This window comes from Boleophthalmus pectinirostris, unplaced genomic scaffold (assembly GCF_026225935.1).
Source record: "Boleophthalmus pectinirostris isolate CB_2022bp ecotype Guang Dong unplaced genomic scaffold, ASM2622593v1 HiC_scaffold_9, whole genome shotgun sequence".
Taxonomy (NCBI): domain Eukaryota; kingdom Metazoa; phylum Chordata; class Actinopteri; order Gobiiformes; family Gobiidae; genus Boleophthalmus; species Boleophthalmus pectinirostris.
Window position 1 is genome coordinate 5996559 of NW_026571541.1, and position 18521 is coordinate 6015079.

General features: G+C 40.0%; 1 protein-coding gene across 1 annotated transcript in view; it reads left to right on the forward strand.

Annotated features, from left to right (window-relative positions):
- mtnr1ba (melatonin receptor type 1Ba) overlaps window positions 1-18521 on the forward strand; it is a 91383-nt gene continuing 72862 nt past the window's right edge. The window contains exons 1-2 of the mRNA XM_020927787.2: window positions 1-12; window positions 7959-8130. Coding sequence (XP_020783446.1) covers window positions 1-12; window positions 7959-8130 — 184 coding nt within the window. The remainder of the gene's footprint in view (window positions 13-7958; window positions 8131-18521) is intronic.

The window sequence follows — 18521 nt, forward strand, 5'->3', positions numbered from 1 at the left end:
ATGATAATAAATGTTGCCAAAGACGTCTGTTTTTTATTCATTTTGCAGGTTGTGGTTTTAATATTAGCGTTAATGTGACTGAGACAAGCATCCTGACATGCAACAAGAGTGAGTCATAGACGAATGTAACAGAGAGACTGGTACCAAACAACCCATGGACCGGTACCAGTCCCCGGTCCAGGTGTTGGGGACTGCTGCTATATATGATATGGTTAAGTTGTTGTTAATATTGATTGATTTTTTTAAACCCCTCTTCCCCACTCATAAGTATCTTTCCAGAACATTCTGAGTGACCTGTTTGTTAAAATGTTATTAAAACTTTCAGTCTGCTGACTGTTTGTTGTGGCTCAACAAAAAGGACCCAAATTGAGTTGACTTGAGGCTGACAGAAAATTAAGAGTTTTATTAAGCAGGTTTCCTGGGGAGTCTCAAGAGCAGTTAAAGCAGATGCAGAGTGGAATCTTCAATCAAATTGAAAAAGAACAGGAGGTAAGTATGAATATTTAGAAAAACGTAAGTAACTACAAAAAGTTTGGACTGAAAAATCACCATGTAATAAGATGGAACAATCTGGCAGCTGCTGTCCCCAGAGCTGAAGACAAAAGCTGGATGGCAGACTGTGTACACACAGGTTAACAGCTGCAGGTGAAGACTCCGCCCACACACACAGGGACAGGAAAGAGGGGAGCACAGAGGAAGGAGTGTCACAGCCAGCGGCATCACTGCTGCTACAATACGCTCTATTCACACTTGCATCACAAACCAGGAAGAAGTTTGGAAACATGCGATGACGGTTTGGCTCACCGACCGACTCTGATCAAACTCACCGAAGTAAATGTGATCAGTGGTAAAATGAAGACTGCAGACGTATGTGCTGTTTGGAATCATCTTGAATTTGGCGCCTCATCTCTTCTAATCACATGTACCCAGTGCACTCAGAGTTGTGCATCAGTGGGGAAATGATGAAAACTGAGCTGTGGTTGTAACTGTTGATGAGCCGAACATAACGGAACACTACCATGACATGGAGATGATGAAAACTGGGACATTTTTTCTTTTTTCCTAGATTTTGTCAGACTTACTACCATGAACAGAGCCTGCCGGAAGTTGTCATCACACTTTTCCAAACGTTGTCCTGGTTTGTGTTATAAGCATTAATAGAGCCAATATTAACTAAATGTATTATTGTATTTTGAATGGGAAAAGTCCTCAAAATGATGTAGATAGCAACATAAACTCATAAATATACTTTTCTAGAGTAAACCATATACCTACTTTCTAAAGGTTGGTATTTCTCTATTCTTTCCAGTGCAATTTACAATGGGGAGTTAGCCTTAGCCCCCACTTTTCAACTTTTTCTTGTTTCCTGACTTGAGCCAAGCTGGCCCCACCTAATGCCTCCGCTTAATTTCAATTCAATTTCTCTCTAGCGACTAGGTCAGGAATTGGAATACACTAGAAGGTTTACAAGAATCCCGGAAGTTGTAGACCACGTACCGGCCAATCAGAGAAGAGCTGTGAAGCCATGACCTCAAACTCAAGCTCCTGTATGGGTCCCTTTTGTGATACAGCACAACAGTAAACAAAACAGCAACGATGATTGAGGATTTAAAGCTGGAACAAAGAGAATGTCTGGTGAATTTTATCAAGAGGAAAAACGTTATTGTCCTTCTTTCTACGGGATTTGACGCATTACATATGTCATAACCAAATAGCAACAAGTGGTTAAATGAAAAAAGTACCTGTCTACCATTGAGCGAACGAATCCTAATGCTGTGAGGTCAGACGGTTTCCATGAAGTGAAACCGTCTGATGAATCCAGCTATTCTGACTTAGCAATTAAAGATGAAATTTGCACGAATATTAACAACCACACAATTAACATTTCTTGAATCTAAAATCACACCTGTATTATAAAGTAAATTTTTCAGTGCTATTGTGAAGAAAGAAAAACAACTTTTGTACATGTTTAAAATTCACAAATTATGCAAAACTGACTTTTGAGTTTTTAAACATGTTATAATGGTTTTCCATAATCTTACACAGAATTGTATTTTGTGTTATTAAAAGTTATATTGTGCGAAATTGTCCCTTGTGAGCTTTCCTCCTCAAAAACAGACCTGGAGTTGTGTTTTGTTTCATTCACACACATTTGCGTAACCGTTTATGAGTCTGTCATCTGCAAAAGCTCAAAATGTTCTGTTCCACTTTGTGATAATTTGCAAGTTAATAGCTACGTTTAGTTCAGTAGAGACTGGCAATTCCAGGTCTGAAATGATCCAAATGATTCTAGTGAAGGTGTGTGGACTTAAAAAACACACTGGAGCACTTCCTGTATTACCACATGACATCACAAGTGGAGTGTTTTCTGTTTGAGAGAAGAACTTGTGTTTAAGATGAGGAAATCGACCAGAAAATAGCGTAATATGAGCCCTTTAATGCATGTTTGAGTTATTCGGATTTGTCCTGCATGAAAGAATCTGTCTTCTTCACACATTTTATTTAGTTATTTTAACAGTGAATTCCTCTTTATTGTGTTGTGGTGTCATCTGAACATCCTTTTTCTTCTCAAACTCTCGTACCTGCTCGTGTTCGGCAGCTGGTGTTCTTAAAACTGGGTCACATTTTTCTACGCTGCTCACTTTGGCTTTTTTGTTCCACTTTTTCGTTTTCCTTCGGGGATTTGTAAGAACAATGACTCCGGTTTAGAAAGCTCCGCGCAAGCTTCTCAAACAGTTTTATTGAGGTAGTCCATTCTTCATTCTCTCCTTAGTCAACACAAACTGTATCTCGTTATTTAAAAAAACTGCAACTGATCAAAGTACTGAAGAAGACATATTAAAACACCAAGTTACATCTACAGCTAAACAAAAAAACAAATATTAAAAATGTACTGAAAAGGGTCACGTCAACCAACAATCACGCATTTTCACAAGATGGTCGTCCTACACAAATGCTCCCTACAGTTACAGTCACTGATCCAAAGGTTGATTGTTCGAATCCTGCTCTTGGCATAAATATCGTTGGTTGAGCAATCAGATCCACTGATCCAGAGGTTGGTGGTGAATCTTCAGCTCCCACAGATGGATGATGTCTTTGGGCAAGACACACAAGTAACCCTTTATCTACTAGTCTACTGTCTATACTGTCCATACTGTCTACATCTAACCTTGTGCAGTAAGATGAATTCTCACAATATTTGTGTTCTCAAACTCACGAGAATCCATCTTGAGGTGCTCTCGCTGTATGGTTTGGGTGGCAGTAGCTCAGATGGTAGAGCATTCGCCCACTGATCTGAAGGTTGATGGTTTGATTTCAGCTCTCGACATAAATATCACAGGTTGAGCGGTCAGATTCACTGACCCACAGGTTGGCTGGTGTGATTCCAGCTCCCACAGATGAATGCTGTTGTTGTGTCCTTGGGCAAGACACTTGACCCACCTTGCCCACAGTGTCTGCGTACACTGGTGTGTGAATGGGTGAGTGGTTCCTTGTTGTAAAGAGCTTTGAGTGCCTTGAAGGTGGAAAAGCGCTATAGAAAAATGTGACCATTTACCATTTAAATTGGACCAAAGCAGTGGTCGCCCAATCACAGGTCTTCTATGGCAGCGGGAGCACCTCAAGATGGATTCTTGTGAGTTTGAGAACACAAATATTGTGAGAATCTTACTGCACAAGGTTAGATGTAGACAGTATGGACAGTAGACTAGTAGATAAAGGGTTACTTGTGTGTCTTGCCCAAATTCATCACCCATGCATGGGAGCTGGAGATTCACCACCAACCTGTGGTCAGTGGATCTGATCGCTCAACCAATGATGTTTATGCCAAGAGCAGGATTCGAACCATCAGGCTTTGGATCAGTAGATAAACATTCTACCAACTGAGCTACGGTTGACTGTAATTGTAGGGAGCACTTGTGTAGGATGTCCATACTGTCTACATCTAACCTTGTGCAGTAAGATGGATTCTCACGATATTTGTGTTTTCAAACTCACGAGAATCCATGTTGAGGCGCTCTCGCTGTACGGTTTAAATTGGACCCAAGCAGTGGTCACCCAATCACAGAGCTTCTATGGCAGGGGGAGCTTTGGAGTTGTCCTACAAACTTGATGTGCGCTCAGGTTCAAACTGAATCTTGCCAAGACCGTTCATCAACATCGACGACGAATCCAACCAACCGCTTGACGACGCTACACAGAATGCATTGTGACGTAAACAAATATGGTACCAGTGATCATATGTTCTCCCTTTTTATAAATAAAAATACTACAAGCAAACATATTTGAGTTTTTTGGTATCACATATTTATAACTGATGCCAACGTTAATCGTATAAGACCAGGATGTCAAAGTACCGGGGATCCTTTTAATGCACAAATTTGTATTGCAAAAACAGCTAAATTACTTTATGGACATCTTCCCTCTGCAACATGACACTTGTTTTGGTTCTATCTGACTCAGGTTGGATATGTCATTTCGACAGATTTGCCGTGATTGGCTAAAAAGAAACTGATGGGCGGTCACTTCGGGGTGAGTCGCTCAATCAGCTCGAGGCATTCTGCTGCAAGTCTTTCCTTTTTCTAAACACTTTCAGCGAGAACCGTTCCAGATGGAGAATCTGTAGAACTCAATTCAGAGTGACACACAGATCAATCTAACGTGAGCCAAGTTAGTGTACATCTCCAAAGCTCAAAATGCTCTGTTCCACGATGTGATGTCATGAAGTGGTCATGTTCAAGCTAACTGCGCCTTTTACCTTTTTCAGATTGGCAATTCTAGGGCTGAAATTTTTCAAATGGACATTGGGCAGATTGACAAACTGATCCGTAAAGCTGGTCACGTGATCGGCTGTGAGCTGAGTGAGGGAAACGAGGACACTGGACATGATAGACACTCCTGTTCACCCACTGCGCCAGACTATAGAGGGACAGATAATACTCCCTACAACTGTGCAACAACTCACCCGACTGCGCCAGATTATATAGAGGGACAGATAATACTCCCTACAACTGTGCAACAACTCACCCACTGCGCCAGATTATATAGAGGGACAGATAATACTCCCTACAACTGTGCAACAACTCACCCTTATGTAATGGTTAATACTCCTTACAGCTGTACAACAACTCACCCTAATGTAACACATAATACTCCCTACAACTGTACAACAACTTACCCTTATGGAACAGATAATACTCCCTACAACTGTACAACAACTCACCCACTGCGCCAGACTATAGAGGGACAGATAATACTCCCTACAACTGTACAACAACTCACCCACTGTGCCAGACTATAGAGGGACAGATAATACTCCCTACAACTGTACAACAACTCACCCGCTGCGCCAGACTATAGAGGGACAGATAATACTCCCTACAACTGTACAACAACTCACCCTTTTGTGATGGATAATACTCCCTACAGCTGTACAACAACTCACCCTAATGTAACACATAATACTCCCTACAACTGTACAACAACTCACCCTTATGTAACAGATAATACTCCCTACAACTGTACAACAACTCACCCTTATGTAACAGATAATACTCCCTACAACTGTACAACAACTCACCCTTATGGAACAGATAATACTCCCTACAACTGTACAAAAACTCACTCTTATGGAACAGATAATACTCCCTACAACTGTACAACAACTCACCCGCTACACCAGACTATAGAGCGACAGAGGAGCTCATTCTCCAACAGACTCCTACAGCTCCACTCAAACAGTCAGAGATACAGGACTACAGTCGTACTATAATACTCCCTACAACTGTACCACAACTCACCCTTATGTAACAGGTAACCCTATGCCCTGTCAATCATCGTATCATTGTTGCTCTGTCTTCTTATGACCTCTTGTATAAAGCTGTAAGTTTATATTTTATTACTTATCATTCTATTTTATTTTGACTTGTACATGTACATTTATAAAATTATGTCTTATTTGACACCAGTCTCTTGCTTTATTTTCTGCTGCCTATTAAGAATTTACTATTATCATTTATATTTTTGCTTTATTGTGATGTGTGAGTCATTGTGTCCAAATAATTCCCCTTGCAGATCAACAAAATTGGTCTATTCAAATGATTCTAGTGAAGATGTATGGATCTTGACAACACAGTGGAGCACGTCCTGTATTAAGAGATGACATCACAAGGTGGAATGGAGTGTTTTCTGTTTGAGACAAGAACTCAACCCAAATATGCAGAGTTTCTGAATGTGTGAATGAAACAGAACACAACTCCAGGTCAGTTCGTGATGAGGAAACATTATAACATAGACCAGAAAATAGCGTCATGGGCCCTTTAAATATAGTGAATCAAAGATAAATTATTAACGTAGGCTGCTGTATCTGAATATGATTTTCTGTTTTTGTTTTGTTTTTTATCAATGGGGGAATTCTTCTATTATCTCTGTTTAATTATACAGTGTTGGTAAATGCACTCCACTTTCATTATCATAATTAGCCCCATATGTTTACATCCGCCCACATGCAGCTGCTGTACACACAAACTGAGCGTGAATGAATGAGCTCCACGCCTCACAGGGCAGCGCACGTGGACCGGGGGGGGCGGGGCCTGGCTCTGCTCCGGTGCCTCTGACAGAGAATCCGACACACAGAGCCAAAGAGGGGAGAGAGGAGAGGGAGCCGGAGCAAAGAGAGGAGAGGAGGAGGAGGAGGAGTAGAGCCGAGGAAATCAAAGGAGACCGGGACAGGAGCACGCAGGGACACTGTCTATGGGCGTGATGATGATACAGAGAACGCGAACGGAGCTGGAGACAGGATGACCGAGCCGAGTGACAGCTGACGAGTGGAGGTTTTGAAGATTGGATAAGTGAAAAGCCGATGGAGCGAGCTCGAAACCGTAAAAGAAACACCACGAAACCTCCCGTGAAGATTGCGTGGACGCTCGAGAACTATTAAAATCTTCTACGATGGGCAAGACTTGGACAAAAGGCATGGGAGATCTCCAAGGAGGACACCAATTTGAAAAAGTCTGAAATGTGATGAGGTTATATGAGGTAGACTTTTAAAGACAAAACCAATACAGTGACCAAGAAGTAGTTTAGACTCAAGTAAAAGGGGTGTGGTAGAAAATATTTCGATAAGAGTTCGATGGGACTTTTTGAATTGACAGTAAAGAAATTTATAGATTCAATCAAGAACTTCAAAATTCTTGGACTGAACTAAAATACAAACATTTTCGTGATCTGTAAAGAAGAAAGTGGAAGACGTTTTATTTTTAGAAATGACTATTGTCGATGGACCGACAAGAAAAGTCAAAACGGACATCGTTCATTCAGAAATTTTACCTGACTCAAAGATTGGGTCATTGAGAGAAGAAAACTCCTCCATCGGATATTCAAAAATGTCAAAACCGAATTGAATTTCAGACTCAATCTCGCCAAGACGTTTTGAAAAATGAAACTGCTTCAATTTCTGAAGGTGTGCTTTTTCAGGGGAGAGTTTTGGTTTGCCTGGCATTTGGAGATTACATTTCTGTAGCCAAGGTTAAGAACGTCAGAGAGAAACTGCCGGTGTCCTTCAAAAAATGTGAAGACCTATCAAGAAGATATTTCGTTTCAACCGACCTGCGTTTGAATGGATTTACTGCTGCCCATTTTTACTCAAGATTACTCAGGAAAATCCTAAATGAAATCTTAACTCAAAATGGGATTCAGACTGCTCTTTTCAAACTGGTTCACCTGAACTTCTGTCCACCCACATGGCTATTACGTGAACTACAAGAACTACAAAACTACAAAAATGGCAGACAAAGTACGGTGCCCGAATTGCCCGACCTTAACATTCAAATGAACCAACAAAACTACGAACAAACGCCAAATACGCTTGAAGGTAATTTGAACTTCTTGCGGTTTCTGAAGAAAACGTAGAATGTGAGGAGAGACTTTTCGGAGTAGAACCTATGGGGGGCGCTGTGGAGGGCAACATGGACTCCCTGGACGACGAACCCAAGGCGACCCTGGCCATGGGGCGACCTATGTGGGTGGTATACACTCTGGCTGCGGTTCTGATCTTCACCACCGTGGTCGACGTGCTGGGGAATCTGCTGGTGATCGTCGCTGTGCTCCGAAACCGAAAACTACGCAACGCAGGTAAGAACATTTTTTTAATTTCATGTAGTTTGAATTGTCCTAGCGGGCTGTAATGGATTAAAGAAATTCTTGGTTGACTAAAGATTGGTTGACTACTGATTGATTGGTGAACGAAAAGTGGGCGTGGCCAAAGTTCTCAAAACGGTTGTGTTTCTCCATATATCTCATTCAAACTCCACATACAAGACGACACCTGTTCCACAAGTTCGTGAAAAAACTGCTATTTATGAAAAAAGTAACAAAGGAAATCATCATTGAGTTTAAGTGGCCCATATTCTGCTATTTTCTGATCTGTTATAACTTTTTTCTTCATCATAAACAGACCTGGAGTTGTGTTTTGTTTCATTTACACATTTAACATTAGACAAATCCTCAAAATGGTAAACGCTCTGTTCCACTTTGTGATGTCATGTGGTAATACAAGAAGTGCTCCACTGTGTTTTTAAACTCCACACACTTTCACAGAAATCATGTAGGTGATTTGAGCCCTAAAATCATCTCTACACAGCAAAAAAGCTTGGTCAAAATGTAAAATATAAACACTTAAATCCATCAGAAAATGACTTAAAAGTAGTAAAATGATGTGTCCATGCAGTAAGATTATTTTTCTTGACAAGTTGTCTTAAAATAAACTACCTCTAGACTAGAATTAAGCATCTTAGAACTAGTAATTGACAACATTTCAAAACATTTCCATGTTTTTTTCATGGCTAAAAGTGCATTTTCCATGACTTTACAGCACCTACATGTTTAGAACTGATCAGACTTTAAGGGCTAAATATGAAAATGTTAACCTTTTCTACTCATGTTATGGTTTGGGATTATAGTTTTTGAGCATTCAAAATCCTGTCAGTGCATTTATTGTCATCTCTTTTAAACAGAAGGCACAGATGTTTGGAAATAATCATAATAGTCTAATGAGAACATAACAGAAGGCTGTAGTTGTGTGAAAGAGATATTAAAATTACATGACTTTTCTAGGCCTGGAAAATGACATTTTCAATCTCAATCTCAATTTAAATTTCCATGACCGTGGGAACCCTGTAGTAAGTAGATAATAAATCTGAAAATAAAATGAATAACCTACAACATACAAGTTTTAAAATCTTGGCGAAATCAGAGAAATTTGCAGAACTAATAGTTAGTTCTAACTATAACTAACTAGATAAAAGGAGCTGTTGAAATACCGCTTCATGACATCACAATGTGGAACAGAGCATTTTAAGCTGTGGAGATGTAGACAGAGGATTACTCAAACATGTGTGAATGAAACAAAACACAACTCCAGGTCTGTTTTTGAGGAGGTAATAGCATTATAACATGAATAGAAACTCACAAGAGTCAATTTTTACGAAACATAGAACCTTTAATTTGCCTTTTTACATATAAATATCCAAAATACTAAATTTTTTAGCTCTCTCACCCACTTTTTTGTTCTGCTGTTGTCCCGTAGAAATCCTTAAAACCTAAATACTGTAAAATGATTCTTTTGGGGAGTTTGCTACCTGCTTGTCTCTGTGGAGATGTTGCTTCTTTGCCTGAAATGTTCTACAATATGACATTAAACTTATCAATCTGCACCGAGACAAGCAGGAGAAGCTATAGGTCAGATCTGCGGAGAGGCCAGCCCACTCACTTTAATATTGCAGGTTTTCAAGGTATGTTTGAGCAGTAGAAAGTAAATGAACAAATGCCAAAGAAAATAAGACAAATACCAAACTGCAGAAGATTCTAAGCTGTAAAATCTCCTCCCTACACCAGACTGAACCTTTAAGTGGCTTGAGTCCAACATGCGCCTACCTCAGCAATGATCGTAATGAGACATTGCTCATTCCACGAGAAATAAAGGAAGTGTAAACAATTGCTCAAATATATCAATTGTTGGCCCAACTTCATCCTCTGCCGTGCTCTAACTTATGTAGTATCCATATTTGTTGAAAGCTGCTGATGCATGCACAGATCAGACAAAGGGCCTTTAAGTATGGGCAATTTGTCAAGTTCTGAGCAGGTCCTTGATTTATCCTGAGTCTCTTGGCTTGGGTTTAGTTCCGAGACCTTTTGAAAAATCTTTACGTGAGAGTTTGCATTGTAGGTACAGTCTTCCACATTAACACAAAGCTTCCCGAGGCTAATCTACAGAGGCCGAGAAGGGTCACAACAAAGGCAAACGCCGCAACAAATACAAATGCGACAACACGACAAAAAGCCACAACACACCCAAAAAAAGCCACAACGGAAATGACCGCGAGATTTTAATGCAAACGCCGCAACAAATACAAACGCCACAACACAAATGCAAATGTAGCAACACATTAAAAAGCCACAACACATTAAAAAGCCACAACACATCAAAAAAGCCACAACGGAAATGACCGCGGGACTCTATTTTAATGCAAACGCCGCAACAAATACAAACGCCACAACACAAATGCAAATGCCACAACACATTAAAAAGCCACAACACATCAAAAAAAGCCACAACGGAAGTGACCGCGGGACTCTATTTTCCAACGGACCAATCAAGCGGCAAGTGAAGAAGAAGAACTACAATGTGAAACGAATAATGATAAAACAATAAATTACTTTTACTTACGTTTCCAACTTCTCCGTTCCTTTACTTTTCACATTGTAGTTCTTCTTCTTCACTTGCCGCTTGATCGGTCCGTCGGAAAATAGAGTCCCGCGGTCACTTCCGTTGTGGCTTTTTGATGTGTTGCGGCATTTGCGTTCGTGTTGCGGCGTTTGCGTTTGTTGTGACCCCTCTCGGCTTCCGTACTAATCTGACCAAGATCCTGCTTTAGATGTGGAGGAAAGGTCTGGGGCTGCACCATGTGGTTGCTTTTCAGGCCCCATTTACACGTACATGGGTATTTTTAAAAACGCAGACATTTCCCTTCGTTTGTACCCGTCTTTTACATCGAATTCGCCTCTGAAAATGAATCTTTCTGAAAACTCCGGCTATAGTGAAGATTCTGGAATTCGTTTGCATGTGAAGTGAGATAGACAGAGTTTTAGGAGCTGACTCGCCAAAAGTACGACCAGTGTTTCCCTTTCGCTGTGATGATGATGATGGAAGCATCCAGAGCAGCAGTCACATTTCTTCTGCTGCAAACACTTTTCATTTGTTTGCATTTGCACACACAGCTGATGGATCATATTCATGCACCAGAGACGAATGAGAGTAGAAGGTCAGCAATTTCTTTAACATATCTGTGGAGAGGCGAGCCCGCTCAGTAATGCACGTTTAGGTATTTGTGAGTAACGCTTACAACTGTAATGAAATAAATGCTACAAATTTGAATCTAATCCAGATGCTGCCCAGAGGTTTGGTGTAGGTCTGACGGCGCTCGATGGCGTATTTATGCAGGATGAAACAAAAAGAAACAAACAAAACAGTAACAGACCAATAAAAAAGAACAGACAAGTGTTAAAAAGATTAAAACTACCATATTTTCCGCACTATAGGGCACACTTAAAAGCCTTTAATTTAATCAAAAAACGACTGTGCGCCTTATAATCCAGAGCGCCTTATATATGAATTTATTGGGGTGTCTTAGTACGACTTTAGTAAACTACAAAGCCGCACCACTTGCAGCGTCATGGCTCCTGTAGTCAGGAGCATCAGGAGTAATACATACTGTGTGTCATGGTTCAAGCTTTGTAGTTGTTTTTTGCTTATTTTGGTGGATCTTTTCCTTTACTGTTGTGTGCTCTTGGTGTTTTATTTTGATATTGGTTCTGTCCGCTTGTAGTTTGAGTTTAACTTCCTGTCTGTTAATTGATTTGCCCTGCCCTAATGTGTTTCACATGTATTTGTGTGTTTCCCTTTCGCTGTGATGATGATGATGGACGCATTCAGAGCAGCAGCCACATTTCTTCTACTGCAAACACTTTTCATTTGTATGGTATTTAGGTATTTGTGAGTAATGCTTACAACTGTAATGAAATAAATGCTTGAGGTTTTAATCTAATCCAGGTGACACCCAGAGGTTTGGCTTAGTCACGATGGCGCTCAGTGGCGTATTTATGTGGGTTGATGTAAACGAAAACTTTTTTGAAAACGATCTTATGTGCACAGTGTTATTTTGGAAACCAGAGGGAGGGAAATATTAGTTTCTCAAAATACCTGGCTATGTGTAAATGCAGCCTCAGTATCATTGAAGAATAGGATTTATAAAAGTTTACCTTAATTATAATTTTAACATCTAAGCTTTCAGTAAATTAAACAGAATCACAACCAGAATAATAGGTGACTGACTCTTGAGCTTTAAGCCATGTTACAATGTTGTTACTTCATCAAAAACATAACTGGAGTTAAAAGCAAACAGACCTGGAGTTGTTTGTTTTTTTCATTCACACATGTTTGAGTAACCCTTTATTATTTGTCTAAATCTCCAAAGCCCAAAATGCTCAAAATCCTTTTACCTTTTTTCAGTAGAGATGATGAAATGATCCAAATGTTTCTAGTGAAGGTGTGTGGAGTTTAAAAACACAGTGGAGCACTTCCTGTTTTACATCATCATATGACATCACAAAGTGGAACACAGTGTTTCCCGTTTGAGAGAAGATCTCAGCCTAATAAATATGCAGAGTTTGTGTGTTAAACATGAATGAAACAAAACACAACTCCAGGTCTGTTTGCTTTTCTAGTCCATTGTCCGCCACCTGTTTGTCTCATGAAGATGTTATTGCTTTGCTCAGAAAGTTCCACAGTATGGCATTATCAGCATCGCATTCATTCAGTTGCAGGTGCTTCTGCTGTGTAGAAATACCTTGTAACTGTAATATTTTGTCTCAGTAGAGAATAGATACATTTAAAGCCATACTGTGGAATATTGCAGGCAAAGCAGCAACTACGAGGCATGGAGACCAGAAGGATTTGCATATCGTATTTATTGCATCAGTTGGGTTATTCGTTCGCAGCTGTTGCTTCCCCGGGGCTGACTGTTATCGCTGTCAATCTGCACCACCCGGCTCTCCGACTACTACCAGTCCAAAACACGCAGAGGGTCGTATTTTCAGTGAAGTTGTTTAGTTTTTTTTTTCTTTTATCGATCATTCATTTTGTGGGATTTCTTTTCCATATACAAGAAAGATATTGACTTTGTAGAGACACCAGGGCAAGTGTTGGGAAGGTGACTTTTAAAATGTATTCCCCTACAGATTACAGATTACAACGTAACGTAATCTGAATACTTTGGATTACTTGATATTGTCATGCTTTTTAAAACGACATGAATGTATCAACCACATCCTGCAAATTCTTGTTTGTTCTCTTCACATTGTCTGTTGAGCCCAAGTCTCCACGAATAAGCAAATGTTTACTGTAGAGAAGCAAAGACTAGGACATCTTAATCTAAGATGTTTGTCTGCTAAAAGACAATAAAAAGTCTTTCCTTAACTATATTAAAAATATTATTGATAGCGAAATGATTTCTATATGAGGTCACTGAAGCCTTCAATTATGTCCACCTACTGTTAGTGTCATATTGTTTAGACCTGGTTTAGTTCTGGTTTAGTCCTGGTTTAGTCCTGGTTTAGACCTGGTTTAGTTCTGGTTTAGTCCTGGTTTAATCCTGGTTTTGGTCCTGGTTTAGACCTGGTTAAATTCTAGTTTAGTCCTCCTTTAGTCCTGGTTTAGACCTGGTTAAATTCTAGTTTAGTCCTCCTTTAGTCCTGGTTTAGACTTGGTTTAGTTCTGGATTAGTCCTGGTTTTAGTCCTGGTTTAAGTTCTGGTTTAGTCCTGGTTTTGTCCTTCTTTAGTCCTTGTTTTATTCCTGGTTTTAGTCCTGGTTTAGCCCAAAATGTGAAACCAGGAAAATTCCGCCATGTAATCCATTTATTTCAACAAAGTTACTGTAATCCAATTGCCACTCATTGAAACTGTAACTGAATACAGTTACTCATAATGTGTACTCTGATTACGTAACGCCGGTACATGTAATCTGTTACTCCCCAACACTGGCTAGGGGTGTGCTACATGTGTCTCCATGGTCGAATGTGCTTGAGTTACTATGATGATACGATGCGTACTTTAGCAAAAACTGACAAAAGCGATTTAAGAGGTACCTTTTCAATAAATAAGGTTTAAAATATTAAAATACAATGTGATAAAATACCCAAGGCCACAGGTAAGTTTGTAATAAAAGGACAGAGACGTGACTTTAAAAGATATAATTCTAATTTATTAAAAGACTAAAGGAGCAAGTAACCTTTTAAATGATTTATTCTATAAAACCAGGCAGTTCTTAAAATGATAAAAATGGCCCAAGTTTCTGAATAGACAGTACTAAATAAATACTAGAATAAAACCTTGCAGCCCCTGGGCAGAGGAACAAATCCTGTAACAGAAATAAGTGTTAAAAATCAACCAAACAAGGGTGACACCCAGAACGAAACGGAAAGTGCTACCACGCAGTACAATAACATACCGTATTTTCCGGGTTATTGGGCGCGCTTTTAAGTCTCTAACCGCATCAAAAAACGACCGTGTGCCCCACAATCCAGAGCGCCCTACACGAATCCACCCGGGTGTCCCAGTACGACTTCAGTAAACTACAAAGCTGCACCACCCTCAACACACGCAAACACACACGGAGCAGACAGCGACCGCACAGCGAAACACACCCACAGACACACTCATCACTCCACGCCGACGAGGAACGGAACGGAGGAATGAACCAAAAAAGCGAGTGCAATGTGCCGCTTCTAGACACAACTGAACAACTGAGTCACTGCGAACACACCGACAATCCAGCGATCCCAGACAGCACCCTCCCTACATCCACAACTGAACAAAGCCCAGAGTCACCGTGAACGCCACAAACAAACAAAACCACTCACCCATCACACTGTTGTGTTTCGTTTAAAGTCCAGTGCGGTTTATGTGTGAAAAAAGTTCGAAAATAGAATTTAATGACAGTGCGTCTTATAATCCAGAGGGCCTAATAGCCCAGAAAATACAGTATTTTACCTCTTTTAAACCAGTTTTAATGGATTTTAACTGTACTTTTAGAGCTAAAGTAACCAGTGGCAGATCTTTTTCCCCATGTATTTGAGATTTTATGGTAGGACAGGTTTTACATAGGGTTTTAATATACCGTATTTTCCGCACTATAGGACGCTCTGGATTATAAGGCACACTGTCATTGATTGGTCTATTTTCAAACTTTTTTCACATATAAAGCACACTGGACTATAAGGCGCATTAAACGAAACACAACAGTTAGATAAGTCAGTCAAACTTTATTTAACGTGTTCACAATAACTCTCAACTTTGTTCAATTGTAACTTGTAAAAAATACAGTTTGGGATGCTAAATTGTTTTTTGATGGGGTTAGAGGTTTAAGAGCGTGCCCAATAACCTGGAAAATACGGTAGTTAAAAAGAGGAACAGCGTTAAAATCAGCCAGCAGAGGTCAGGACTGAGGCTTTGTCGCTTGGCCTATTTCCGCTGGTACAGGAAGTTGGCGTCAGGTGATTAAAAACTAACTCGCTTGTGACGGTGATTTTACGTGTGACAGACTTGTTTACCTGCACAAATCAGCCTGTCGTAGCTCAAGTTTGTCAGTTCTTTCTGGTCTGATTGTGTTTAAACAAAACTCAGATTAAAGTCTAACATAAGCAAGAGAGCTTCAGACAGAGCAGTGCCTCCAGTTAGCGTCACACCCCCACGGAATGTTGGTGACTCTGCAAAGTATGGAGAGTTATATAAAGTCCTGCTGTCATTTCAAAGTGACCTGCTTTGAGGGGTTTAAACAGTAATGGCTTTTTGATATCAATTACGACAAAACAAAAGGAGCAAAGATTGTCAAGGAAACTTCACTTCTCTCAGGACAAACAGTTTCTCCAGGGGGTGACCTTGACGCTGCCTTCTTCCTCTCCCTCCTCTTCCTCCTGCTGTCTCACTGTGAGCCGTGCGAGTGTGAGATTTCAGCCCAAAAGTCTCCAAACAGGAAAAGTAGGTGACTGAAATAAGTTAAGGATTAGCTCATTCTGTTACAGGGACAAATGTGTTCAATTTGGATAAAAGCTATAGCAGCTGTCCGCAATAATTAAGGAGCCGGAGACGTTTTTGTTACAAGTTAATTCAAATGGAGCCGCTAATGGTGCGGGCTCTGGCAGGAGGAGTAATGGTCCAGTTTTGGTCCAGACACAAAGGAGAATTTTTAAATGAAATTGTAATTGGACAGATATGAGATTGTCGACTAATGGGAGAGAAAGGTTTGAAGTTTAATTTTTGTTATGTTTTGTAATGGACACCTGCAGTTTAATTACTGTAATTTTCAGACTGACAGACTTATACTGCAGTGCGACTTGTGTATTAAAATGTTCACACTGAAGTCATGAGAGGTTCTAGTCTTGTGTGTGAGTATCTGCTGCTCCTGTTCCTCCTGTACCACTGTCACTTCACTCTACTGCACATGTCTCCTGCAGAAAGAGCCTCTGTCCTGTCTGTACCGTTACTTCTGTGCCAGTGAACAATTTAAAATCTAAACAAACTTATATAGACTGATTGAATAGGCAGCAGGTATGACCATTTATAGGGGTTGCAACCCAAAACACGTGATAGTTAAAACACGTTATTCAATCAGTCCTGATGAAGACCAAAACCAAGTAGTCGAAATGCGTTTGGCGTGACTATTAATAAATTCACCACAAATCAGAGTGCCTTTGCCATCCTTTTTTCTATTTTACGAGAATCTAAGCCCTCCGGTTTGATGAGCACCTGTATGCATATGTTTTTTGATCCAGTGTTGCGCTCCAATTTTGTTATTTTTAAACTTATATAGACGACTGAGAAGACTGAACACAAATGCCCCAAAAAGAAAATCATTTTGCAGATTACAAACTGCAAGTCCTGAAATCTGCAGCTGAAAATGATAATCAAGCAGCAGAAAGAAAGATTGGAGTGAGCGAGAAACTTGTGACACCGGGAGGATGCACCATGAAACTTTCCTGAAGTCACTGGATGGATGGACAAAGTCTGGACTTCAGTGACACTGAAACCATCCTGTCGAGATTCAGAAAGACCAGAATAATTCTAACTGGAACTGATGCTGAGTCTGACAACAGCTACACAGAAGAGGAAGCGGTGCTCTGTTTACCTCCGGAGGTTGTGGAGTTGTTCAGAAGTGACACCGAGGATGAAAAACTGAATGGATTTAGTGATTTGGAGTGAGATGGAGAGTTTGGTAAACTTGTTCTGTTCAGTTGTTTATGCTATAGTTATGTGAAGAACTGTTCATTCGACACACAACTCCGAGCAAACTGGGTACATGGATTAGAAGAAATGAGAGAACCAAATTCAAGAAGATTCTGAACAGCACTTACATATCCAGTCTTCATTTTACCTCTGAACACATTTGCTTCAGTGGGTCTGATCAGTCGGTCGGTGAGCCAGGTGTCGGGAACTACACTGGAAGTTGTCATCACATGTTTCCAGACATCTTCCTGGTTTGTGACGTAAGCGTAAATAGAGCCTATGAGGGACAAATAATATAAAAAGTGACAGTACGCAATGTTGTCCTAAAAAAACTGTTTGAATCCCAGTCAAAGCATTTCAAACTACTGCTGGGCCTTTGGGTAAAACACTTCATCCAGGTTGCCTATGCTGAATTACGTGTTTGGGGGCGCTTTTAAAAAGAACAATGCCAACAACTGATTTTCGTATCCTCCAGTGGATACCTGCACGATTTTTCCTGTGGAATCCTACAGCTATCACAGATTAAGAAAACAAAATTGGAAGTAAGTAAGTACAGAACAGTAGGGGTCTACCGGTGGTGGTGAAAACTGGTGTTGATTGTCAATATAGCGCCTTGAAAAGAAGTGATTAAATTACTCAAACATGCACAAATCAATCTAAATACAACTTTGAGATGGTAAAAGTGGAGGAGAAACAAGTATAACATGATTAAAAACTCTGAAAAGTCGATTTTGCACAATACGTCTGTAATTGCATTTTGTGTGATTTTTTTGTTGTTGTTGTTGTTGTTACTTTCTTCTAATCTATCTTCTCAAAAACAAACCCTTCATATTTAGGCTGAGTTCTTCTCTCAAACAGAAAATACACTGCGCCACCTTATGATGTCAGACAAGAAGTTCTCCATTGTGTTTTTAAACTCCATACACCTTCACTAGAATCATCCGGACAATTTCAGTGGCCAAATTAGAGTATCCAGCTCTACTAAATAACACCAAAAAGGAGCTGTTAACTTGAAAACTACCTCTTCAATCCATGTATCATTCGTTTGTTTTTCAATATAAAACCAAAAATAAGAAAACGAAAAAACAACAGTTTTTTTCATTATTTGTCTCCAAAACCAAAATGAAAAAACGGATAATGATTTGTTTTTTCAGTTTTCGATTTTGTGTTTAAATAAAAAATGGA